The 12,460-nt window shown below is 34.7% G+C and overlaps 1 protein-coding gene across 1 annotated transcript; it reads left to right on the top strand.

The window, feature by feature from the left end:
- Positions 1–3,255: 3,255 nt before the first annotated feature.
- Positions 3,256–10,486, top strand: SPON2 (spondin 2). The gene is made up of 6 exons (XM_023925679.2): positions 3,256–3,767; positions 4,567–4,792; positions 5,154–5,377; positions 5,646–5,837; positions 6,797–6,971; positions 8,996–10,486. Exons 2-6 carry the CDS (start codon positions 4,570–4,572, stop codon positions 9,172–9,174), a joined length of 993 nt encoding a protein of 330 aa, XP_023781447.2. The 5' UTR covers positions 3,256–3,767; positions 4,567–4,569; the 3' UTR covers positions 9,175–10,486.
- The last annotated feature ends 1,974 nt before the right edge of the window (positions 10,487–12,460 follow it).

Here is a 12,460-nt window from a genome sequence, read left to right as displayed (position 1 = left end):
TTTTGTAAAAGCTCACAAACCACTACCAAAATTATTCCACCATAAAACCTTGTGCTGCTTGCCACTCTGATTCTGAGATTTTACAACTTAGAGCTCAGAGGGTTTTGACTGAATGCAAACCTTTGGCATTGCTGAGTGTCCATAATTATACATGTCTCCATGGTAACCACGGGAGAGAAAGTATGGCTGTATAATCCTTCTTAAGTAATACAATGTTATATTTTTCTTGGTAGACAAAGAGATTCTAGCTAGTCAGATGCATGTTAGGCAGCCTTAGAATATCAAAGTTGCACATATACTCCTTATCAGCAGAATGGAAATTGTTTTAGCAAAATTTAAATATGTGTTGATACCTCAGGAATATAAATACAAAATTTTTGGAGTTTCTTCTTTAAGTAAATCTGGGCAAACTAACTTCAGATTAATCATTTTGGTAAATTTTCCTTTCTCTTAATCTTACAGTTTAATAGAAAAGTCATGACTAATGATGGCAGTCTGGTTGCTTGCCAGAAAAAGGGCTAGATTATTCCCTGACTAACCAAAATGGAATTTACACAATTTTAATGTGCTATATTCCTGTGTGATAGGCTGAACTTGCTCATTTAAATGTTTTAGTGCAGCATAAATGATTCCAGAACCATCATGAAATTGATGATACTGCTGTATTTTTAAGTAGGTTTTTTTTCTTGTTTTCTCATTCCTTTAATTATTTTTGGTTAGAAAAAATACAGGCTATTTTAGACAATGTTATGACTGACATTTAAAAACCAAAAGTATCATTTTTGTTTTATACTTTTCAGCTTTCATCCTCTGAATCTTGGTAAAAACTGCAGGAACTGTAAAACTGTTGTCATATTGACAAGAAACAGCAGAAGTTGCACACTTCTGCAAGCAAAATTTAACCCAAGGCACACTTTGGCACTGATGCTTAAATAAAACAATCTTTGTATGACTAATCCCTCTAGCATTCAGAGTCTGTAAAGGTACATATGTGGATAGAAAATAGGTGTACCAGAAGAGGCACAAACTTGAAGAACAAAAGCTATTTTGCTGAAAAAGAGAAAGAAAAAAGAAATACATTTATATCATAAGCAAATTTGTTTCTAAAGGGAAACTCTTTTTTTCCAGTTTTCCATGAGTTCTCAGCAGCTTCCTAATGGGACATAAAAACTGAAGAAGGAATGCAAGCATAGATTTTGATCCCACAGCATTTTTTTTCTCCTACTGTTGGCCCACAGAAATTTGGCATCTGTGGTTCCCAGCCATGAAGGTAATCCATTGAGTGGAAATTTGCTTCTTTTCTGTTCTTTTTTTCCTTCCTATCTACGAGACATATTTAGTGTTTTGATGTCCTTCACAATGGCAGAGACTAATTATTCTTAGCACAGTTTCTATTTAAAGAAATAAGACAGTGAGTCTTCAAGTTAGGATTTTCTGACAACATTACTCTGCATGGTTGTTTTCCTTTTTTTTAATCTCTCTTCACTCAGCCTTAGGGGGCAGGGTGTAGGGAGACAAGATAATTAAATAAATTTACAGTATTTTGCCCAATGATTTCATTATGAATTCAACAAAGATAAGAATGAGGCTCTAGGTTCTGAAGAATTTAATCATGAGAAGTCTCTCATGGTAAAACCTTCATTGTAAACAGGGAAAGGTCCAGTGCCAAGTTATGCAGCCTGCATGTATTGTCCCATTCCTGGGTACATTCATAACACATAGTCATGGAACCAGAATAATCTAGTCTGGTGATGTGCCTCTTCCCAGTAATTTATCTTTGAAAGGAAAAGGCTATTCTGATAAATTAAATATTCCTGTGCCAGATCCAGAGCTAGTTGCATTGCTCTCATTTTACATGTTGTCCTGGCAGTGCCACAGTAGGTTTCAGTACGTGAAGTTCACTGGCTCAGTACCTGTGATTACAGAAAACAAAACCTACAGAAGTTTAAGGCTATTTAATAATAAATATGCAAGCCTTAAGTAGTTTTACGAATACAATTAGAAATATACTTTTAAAATTGTGGGACCTTTTTGCAGTTCTAGTGGGCTGCATGGGCTGGATGTCATTAAATTAAAATCTCTAAGAAACCTGTGGATCTAGAATTCTGTGGGTAGGAGGGAGTGAGCTGGATGCAATTCAAGTATCATCCTTCAACAAACACTTAAAAACTTGTATAAAAGTACCCATGAAGGCTTTTTGCTCTTCTTCTTCATGGAGTCTGGCTCCTGGAAGAGAAATCAATTATGGAGAACATACCATTAACATAGGATGGAGGAAGAGACCTTGGAAACAAAGGGCATGTCCACACCTACATGCCTTAACCTGCTACAGGATTCCCACATCTACCCAGCTAGAGAAGAATTGTGGCTATAGGTGCTGTAGCAGTCAGTGTTGAAACTTGCAATAGATTCCATTTTGTCAGCAGAATAATTGATGAAAATTCCATCCAGACATCCCAGTTTATTCACCTCCTGGCTTGGAGTTACCACGGGGTGGGAGGGAAGTTTCCAGTTAAAGTGCCACAAAGCTCAGACATGTTGTTTGGTGGACAACAGCGTGTCAGTAAAGCTGTGTGGTGTGTGCTTAACCTGTGATGCCCTGGGAACTGCATCTGGAAAATAACTGGGTTTATTTGGGTCTTTTCCCATATGCTGCACCATCATGTTAGAGATCTGGGGAAGTACTTAAGTGACATTCCTCACAATTTCTAAAGAAAACTCTATGAAATATTATTTTCATGGTTCACTGTAAAATTTGGAATTGCTGATTAGCCACAATAGAATTTGTTAACCTTACAGGTTTGGCACAATGCCCTTTGTTTTCCCTTATTTGAAAGGTGGTGGGGAAAACAAATTAAAATAAAGATTAAACATTATTTTTTAATTGGGTCACTCTATAATGCTTATTTTTTTCAACAGTTTAAATGTTTTTAGTGATGTAGCTATATGTACTATGCCATAGAGGATGTACGATTTAACTGTAATAATGAGATTTTTATTTGGGGTTTTTTACTCTGAAGACAGCTAAGAAAAATCTCTGAGCTTCCCAAAACCACTCTTTCCAAAGAAACCACAATGTTACAGAGCCCTTTCATCATCCAGCATACAGTACTGTATGCACAAAAATATACACTGTACTACTTTAAATTAATTCATATTTGCAGGAGACACAGTCTGTGTGAGTATGTGCAATTATGAAATGCAACTTTTTTTTTTCCTCTTGACATTTTTAGCTGCCTCACCCCTTTTATTTGAACACATACATATGGTGTGTGAGAGTGAGCAAGCTCTCTGTAAATGTTTGGAAGGAGCATCTGTCAGACAATAAAACTTACAAGAAAACATGTTTCTCATTTAAAGAGTATTCACTAGAACTATTTCAGTGTTGGAATCAGTTCATTTGTATAGCTTGGAGGCATTAATAAGAGCAGAGAACTGTAAAGGCACCAGAAAACTCAAACTGTTACTAAGAATCCAAGGTATTTTTAAAAAGCATTTTGTCTTTTCGGCATCTCAGTCTTCTGATAAGGAATCTGAACCAGCTGACAGACAGGAAACCTCTGCTAGTCTATCCAGAGGGATTGCAAACAAGAAGATGGCATGATTTTTGCAAACCTGGAAAGTCTAAAGATTGCAATAATTGTTGGACCAAAGGGACCCTCTTCAGGCATAAATAGCAAGACTCCTACTGTCTTCTCTTGCAGACCAACTCAGCTGCCAGCAAAAGCAGGTGCTCTCCCCCTACCAGTGCTCCAGAGGAATATTTAGTGAGTATTCATAGCTATTTTTGCAAACTAATATATTACTAGTGATTTACTTAAGTTTGTATAGTTTTCTCAAAGGACAAAAACATTTAAAAATCAGTTTTTAAGGCTGTTATTTTAAACAGTTGGTTTAACAGTCTGATGCAATTACCATGTTAGTTTAAAAACAAAATTTGCACAACCTATGACAGTAACTTTAAAAAAATACTGATTTTTAAAAACTGTGTAGTTTAAACAATCTCAATGAATTACAGTGTTTTTAATTCATATTATGACAGCAAAGTAATTTATATAAATATGAAATCTATTTGACTTTAAATGTTATGCTATAAAACAGCCTTTGTAGAACATAAATTTAAAATAAATCATTTCTTTTGGCAAAGTAACCTGCAATTTAATCTTTAGAAGAATAAATATACCACTAATGTTTTCCACAGAAACAGTTGCTACTCTAATTAAATCAAGATGTGACTCTAATCAGATTTCAAAAGAAAATCAGAAACAGATTTTTCTCTGAGGTAGTACTATGAACAAGGATAAGATATTTTTATTTTCATTTTCATTAGAAACACTTGTGCCAGGTAAAGTTACAGGTTTGTAGTATATAGCATGGAAATAACAAATCTGAAAGCATTATAGAAATGTTTTTCAGAAGCATAGCAAATTTTAGTGTTTCAGATATCTGCTTTCTCTTTGGTTATAACTTATGCCACATTACATTTTATTAGGTAACTGTTGTAACTTTTGAGTTTTAAGTGACTAATATGGCTAACACTTTTTTTTCTTTCTTTTTGTGTGGAAGGGAATGGAAAATTTGATGTTTGTCTACTGCTCCTGTAAAGTTCTCTGGACAGTACTTGTAACAATGCTGGGTTATGCCAGCAGCCTGCCTGTGGGGGAGGATGCTCTTTGCACAGCAGAGGAACTTGCAAAGTACAGGATAATCTTCACAGGGAAATGGAGTCAAATTGCTTTCCCTAAGCAGTATCCACTCTACAGGCCCCCAGCACAGTGGTCATCCTTGCTAGGTAAGTGAAGTATGAACAGTTCAAGAGCAGATAAACCTCTTGACCTCTGTGGTCTTTTTTTCATTTATAGTTATGTAAGATAAGCAATGAAAAAGGGGGGGAAAAAAGCGCACCAAACTTATTAAGAATGAAATGCAGATATTGAAGTATCCACAATGTCTTCAAAAATCTATGACTGTTTTCAATTTACTTGTGTTTTCAATTGGCTGCAGCTGAAAGAAGCAGCGATACGCCAAATGTTTTAGTGTTCACTCAATTTTATACACTTTTTTTTTAACCTCAGAAATAAAACAGAGAAAATGAAGAAATAGGGACATTCTAAATCAAACTTTTATATCATGCCATGTATTCACTCAAATAGGTGTTACTCATAGTTCTGACTACAGCATGTGGAAAAAAAATGAATATGCCAGCAATGGTGTACGTGATTTTGCTGAAAAGGGTGAAGCCTGGGCATTAATGAAAGAAATAGAAGAAGCTGGAGAGAAAATTCAGAGTGTACATGGAATCTTCTCTGCTCCTGCAATTTCCAGTGGTACAGGACAAACCTCTACTGAATTAGAAGCGCATCCAAGACATCCCTTAGTAAGTAAATGTACATATTCATTTAGAAAGTTTATTTTATGTTACCAGCAACCAAAATTAAATATTTGAGTTCCCACTTGTAGGAACAATATAATGAAAAAGAGTCACTAAAAAGCGTGTCACGTTGCAGGGAGCACTGTACAGCTTCTATAAAGTAGAAGAGCAAAATGGCATTTTTTCAAGAACTTTGAGTGAAAATCACTAAAAGCAGGACTGAAGCATTCCAAAGCAGGTGATGCAATCCTGATGGATCATTTTGTTTCATTAGGTTTCATTTGTTGTACGAATTGTTCCAAGCCCTGACTGGTTTGTGGGTATTGACAGCCTAAATCTCTGTGAAGGAGACCACTGGATGGATGAAGTCTCAGTAGATCTATTTCCATATGATGCTGGAACTGACAGTGGATTCACATTTTCCTCTCCAAACTTTGCCACTATTCCACAGGACACAGTTACAGAGGTAGGTGCATAGACATAGTTTAGCATTTAGCACTTCATACTGATATGTTTTGAGTCTTCCCTTTAAAAGATAATTATTCTAAAATTATGAAACTGATTTAACTATTTAAGAGTGCTGACAGCTGATAAACCTACTGCTTTAGTTTATCTTCTGTATCTTTGAAATTTATTAGGTAAATGTAAATTATTCATGAGAATTTGTCTCTACATTTTCTGGAAAAGCTGGAAAAAATTTAAGATGATATTTAACAGTCCTTAAAGTGCCAGGAAAATGGAAATACTCACAAAAGTCCTGACACCACCAAACGTGAATCTAGCCATGATAATTCTTAGTAGTCAATACTGCTGTGAGGAGTTTTCAGTTGAAAGCACTGCTGAAACCTGAAAGTGTTACATTTGAGAGAAAGGACCTGAAGGAAAGCAGAGAACTTCACTGTGGTGACACTGCTTTTAATCTCTTTTGCTCGTTTCATCCTCTCTATGCCTCATACTTTGCCTTTGCCATTTTAGAGTGGTGGCAAATGAAGGATTTTGATTCAAGTGTTTTGAATACTGTAAGTGTTCACTTAATCCTTTCTTAAAGGTGAGTTTTTCTAGCAACAAATGCTGTGCTGATGAGTAATGAGGAAAGGAAGAGAGAAGCATTTGGCCTCTCATATTCATATGACAGCTCCTATTGCGTACCTAATATTATTGTTTAATAGTATGTATTCTTTTAATAACATCCAGTTCTTTCTATCAAATAATTTCATACATTACTGTGTTGGCAGGACCTCCTACCACACTCTTGTATCCAGTCAAATATCCTGCATTAAAAGTTCTGGGATGACCAGCATAGTTATGAGGTTCATAGAAACTGGCTGTATGTAAACTATTTGTCAAAAAGTATTAGCGTGATTTATAAACATGATTTTACAGCTACCTTCTTATTCTTTTAATATTCCTCTTTTTATTTCACAGATCACTTGTTCCTCTCCAAGTCACCCAGCAAACTCATTTTATTATCCCAAACTCAAAATTTTGCCACCTATTGCTCAAGTAACAATGGTGAAAATAAAGAAAAGCCAGCCAGGTCTTTCTGCACCTTTTATTAATCTTCCAGCTAAAAGCAATGAAATAATAGACACTGTCTCAGGTAAGTGATTAATAGATGTTCTCAGTTCTGGTATTTCCATTCACTCCGAAGCATGTGGAAATCTGGCAGGTGATGTGGATGAAACAGGTGATCAGGCAGAATATTCTCCTGTCTGCATAGGAGTAGTTGTTGGCTCACAAATGGGAAATAAAACAAGCCAGTCAACATAAAAGAGAATTCCTGAAAGAATAAGTGAGGGATTGCATATTTCAGCTGTGGTTCAAAGGACTGGGCTATATCCACAGTAAGAGCTAACCAATCCTTTGTGTCAGTGTAGCTCAGTGAATTTTATAAGAAACAAATGGCACTCAATCAGCATTCCCAAGTTCTTTGCAACTTTGAAGTGAATATTCATCCTTAAGGTTTTACATGACAATGAAGCCAAGAACCATTATTGTTGTCTCATTCTGGATCAGAGTTTGGCAGCTATGTGCAATAAAAGTTTATATAATTCAACTGATTTGGATGTATTTCCAATAGAAACATAAATCCTGATAACAAAATTAAAATTCCCATTTTCATTTTCTCAAAAATATTAGCTAATAATCTTGAGTAGGTAGGAAGACATGCAAACTACTGACTCAAGCCAATCATAAGGATGATTTTAAAAACTTGGAATTAACAAATATAGAATTAACACAATATTTGCTCCAAGGGAGCAATGTACTCCTAAAAGAGTTGCCATATTCCAGGAACTTCTCCAGAATGTCTGGAGATTGCATGTCTCTTGCACTGTGCTGGTCACCTTACAACCACTAAAATACAGCTCATTCTCTACACAGTTAATGTGTTATTTATAATTTAATAAATGTATTTATCAATTTAAAGTGGATTCATGTATTTCTATTAGTAAACAAGACATATTCAAAGTGAGTGTACACATCTCATTTACAGATATTTGCCTTTTTCATAAGATTTGAAAGGAACATTTGGCCCTGTTCATGATATAAATTTAAAACTGCATTTAAAGTATGGTATTTCAAAACCCATTTTTAATCACAAATTCCCACTTTATTGTATATGAACCATTAAATCAGTCTGTTTAAAAACTTACTTCAGAATCAAAAGGGAAGATTTAATTATCAGAGGTCAAGCAGTATCCCTCATTCCCTCTAGAAACACAGGAGTAAGTGACGAGAACAGAAGTGGTGAGTTCACTGTAATACCAGAAATTTATACCAGGAGTCACACATGGAGTGTGGCATTTAAAGATGGGCTTGGGCACAACTGTTTTACCCACAAATGCTGTAACAGGCAGTTTTGATGCAACTTCCTATGACAACTAGTATTTTAATTTAACCTGCTAAGAAATATTCACATATTTTTTATGATTTTTATTTTAGATAGAAGCATACATTTATGGATAGTACTTCCAAATTTCTAACTTCTTTTCTTGCACCAAATTAAAACTATATTGAAAATCCTTCCAGCATTAGAAAACTTCTAGTGACAGAATATCCTTATTGGCAAAGTGTACACACCAAAAAAATAGCATGATTTAAGGATAAAAAATGGGATTTTATGTCTGAAGTAAATAGAACAAAAATAAAATGGAATTTGATATGAACAACTCTAGGAACAATAGCTGCCTGCAAAGAAATACAAATATACCAAAATAAACCAGAGAAAAGTTTTAATCCCATTATTTTAGTAAGCCATGCAAAGGAAAATTAGTTATAAAAGTTGACAGTAAACATTTTTTAATTCAATCTTTTGAGTACAGTAATTTTAAGCATAGTTTTATTTAAAGAATTCTTTATTTTCATTCAAGACATAATATGCTTCAGTCCTGATATAGTACCTTAGATAGGCTCTAGACTGCAATAACAATACCGATAAGTTTAGGACCTGAAACCAGACATTTTTTTAAATTTATGAGACAACATGCTGATTTCATTAATATCACACGTACTTTGTATAAGAAAGGATGCTGTTTGATGATGATTCCTTAATGCTTTTCCAACTGTGTATTTGACTTAAGTACATCTTGATGTAAAGTTACCTCTTTGCTGTGTGTATTGCAGAAACACCCCTGGACTGTGAGGTTTCACAATGGTCTTCCTGGGGCCTCTGCAGAGGGGTTTGCAGAGAAACAGGGACCAAGATCAGAACTCGTTTCGTACTTCTTCAGCCTGCCAATAATGGAATGCCTTGTCCCAACCTGGATGAAGAAACAGGATGTGAACCAGAAAATTGTGTCTGAAATAAAGGAAAGATGATAATTAAGATAATTTAAAAGTAGGATAAAATTAAATCTAAACTACAAGTCAATCAATGTTCTTTATAATTTGGATACGCTGCACTATTTTGCTGAAAAGCTGTATTAGAGTGGTTTTGAAAGTTTTTATTTAATATCAAGATTTTGGGGGGTTAAATTTCTAAGGTTTAGAATGCCAACAGTACTGGATAAATTACAGACCAAAAACCCCCAAATAAACCCTTCCTCCAAATACACTGTAAGTTCTTGGAGTACCCTCTAGTGGCAGAAAAAAAGACATTTCTAAGGATTGTACTTCACATTTTTACTTCACAGTAAAAATCTTTCAATCACAGAATCTAAACTAATAACCTCCTTAAATATTGTAATTTGTTTATCTACAGCTATTTATATCTAGAAAATAGTTTTTTTCCTCTAAATTATGTTTTTTATAATTTATTGGCAATTTTGTTGTCTTTCTAACCTTGCTTAATGTACATTTCTTCAGAAACTATTTACTGGTCAGAGTGACCAGATGTTTGCAGTGTGGTTAAGACAATAATGGAACTGAGTAAACTTGTCTTGAGACTTTTGGATGTATGAAAATGTTTTTTTCTTTCTCAAAAGTGAGAAGAATAACTGCCATGAGAACACTCAGCCAACAAAATTACTAGAAAAAAAAATCAGAAGTGTGAATAGTAGTAGGAAACATTTAAGGTGAATTAAGAGTGTTAGCTGAGATTCAAAAACTGACTGTTGGTGTGTGTCCCTCATGAGACAACTTTAATCTCAAATTTAACTCTGTTGGCCATAACATAAATTATATCATTAACCTTATATATGCAGTAAATGTGTCCACGTTTCTTTATATGTGTTTGCTGCTATTTGTGTATATATTACCTAAAATTAAGGTATGCACAACTCTAACAAAACACGTCAGAAACTGTTCCTGACTGCAAGTTTTAATGCTCAAATAACTTATAAAATGTATGTAACATATGGCTTATGAAAAAATGTGGCTACCAGCTAGGAAAAGAATTTTGGAATAATACTTATTCAATAGAATAAATTTAAAGCCAGCTCACAAAACTTTTATAGCATACTGCAGTTTTAAATATACAGCACAGATATTGAACAGGGGAGTTGATTTGAGTAGTTTTGTTCTGGAATATACCACATACAAGATAATTTCTCTTGTCCTTAAAGGAGCACACTGTATTCCCCATAGGCCTGAAACATTTAACATTTCTCTGTATTTTTTTTCCAAGGAAGATATCTTGCAAAGACACAAATAAATCTGAAACTTTATCAGACTAGACTTCACTGGTCCTGCAAATACTGATAAATACACAGCTGTTAGAACTAAGTGTAGAAGTTTCTGCTCTTCTCTCATTCTTTAGATTCCCACTCTTGTCTGTTGTTCAAAATTATTTCACTTACTCCTGTTATCTACCTATTTTTTAAGCTCCCTCTATTTCCACTCTATAATGGGAATAGTGTCAGTACACTATTCTATATTTAGGTAATCATCAATATTTATCTTTCTTCTTCTTATATTAGTTTTAACCATTCTGTGTTTTCTGTTACACTTATTTACTACATGTTTACACATTTACTATCAAATCAGAAAACATAAGCATATATTGTAGTATCTATTTAAATATTCTCAGAGGGTAGGAGCTTATTTCAAATTGATTGTCAAGAGACAAATTAAGCTCAATAAAGTTTTTGGTCAGATATCAGATGCAATTCTAAATTATGCCTTAGGAAAAACAAACTCAAAATCCACAAGATATCCTTTGAGGTACTTTTCTGGAAGCTCTCTAAACACTACAGTTTTGCTTCTTCACATGCCCAGAATAAATAAAGATCCAGGCCCAGTAAAAGAATACCTGGATTTTCAATAACATACATGACCTGAAACTGGGATTTCAGTCCTACAGAATATAATCTGAGCAAAGTTTGCTCAGACTCCTGGAGACAAAAGTTTTCCAAAGGACACTGAAGAAGAAAAGATAAGGACGCAGAGTAGAAAGAGAATGTGCAACAGACCAGCACACCTCAGAAATCTCCAGTCAGTGATACAAAACTTTGTTATTTTAGGGTGTTTACATACATGAATATTCACTGCAGCTTCCTTCAAAAGCAGAAGTTTCCTATATGGCCAGTTACCTGGATATGGGGTTTTTTGTAAGCAGTAACTTCAGGAGACCTTGGTAAATATATTCTTTAAGGATGCCCCTGTGGCTGTGTATTGCATAGCCATAAATATAATTCCAGGTATTCCCTTTGCAAACCACAGGGATGGAGCCATTACTTGGCAAGACTGTGGATACAGTGAATGAAACGCATTCCAGTGATGGAGCACATTTCTCATAGTATTTATCTATTAAAGGGATTAGTGAGGTACATGATCCCTGCATGGCTATTGTTAGGACATTGTAGCTTCAGCAAACTCGGAATTCCCTTAAAAAATTTGGGACCAGAAAGAAACACAGAGAAGTTCTTCCTTCCTTTTCCCTTATATGTCATGTTACAGATGGTTGGCAGCCAAGATGCTGAGGTCCTAAATACAGGAGATTTAGGGAAGGAAACAGGAAAATTAATTTCTGGGTTAAGCTAATCTCAGAAAGTACTTTGGAAAGAAGCTTGAAATGGATTTGTAAAGACAATTATTTTCAAGAATATTTTATAGAATAGAAAGAATATTTTATAGAAAGAATCAGTTTTGATGGCAGATATTCTTGCAGAATGGAAGATGTGGTTAATGGTAAGGCATAGCAACAAAAACTCCCCGCAGAATTAATCTGTGGTCCTACAAAAATAATCAACACCAAATTAAATTCCTATAATGAAATAAGTGTGCAAACAAATGATCTGAGAGTATCTGATGCTATTCAAGATAAAATGCTTCATTTCATTATATTCCCAGTCCCAGGTAATTGAAGTACATGGATAATATCTGACCTATCATGAATGATCCAACATAATAAAGTAACTCAAACTATTCCATGATAATATTTCACACTCTCAAGACATAACTCTAACACTTGATACAGCAATTCTGATGTTAGCCAGATCTTGTTCAGTGGGATTTTTGCAGTATGCAGAAGTTGTGTCCATGGCAATTTACAGGAACTCTGAATGCCTAAGATAAAAGAAAGCTCTCAGTATTCTGCATGACAACCTGATTACCTGGAGATTGAATTATTTTTGTTTGCTTGAAGTCCAGCAGCCCCACTATGCCAGCATTTGCTAGGCAAAAGTACAGAAAGAATGTGTCTGTTCCAGT

Source organism: Cyanistes caeruleus, chromosome 5 (assembly GCF_971803275.1).
Source record: "Cyanistes caeruleus chromosome 5, bCyaCae1.hap1.1, whole genome shotgun sequence".
Classification (NCBI taxonomy): domain Eukaryota; kingdom Metazoa; phylum Chordata; class Aves; order Passeriformes; family Paridae; genus Cyanistes; species Cyanistes caeruleus.
The sequence above is the reverse complement of the archived record's forward strand: the minus strand, read 5'-3'. Positions and strand labels throughout refer to the sequence as shown.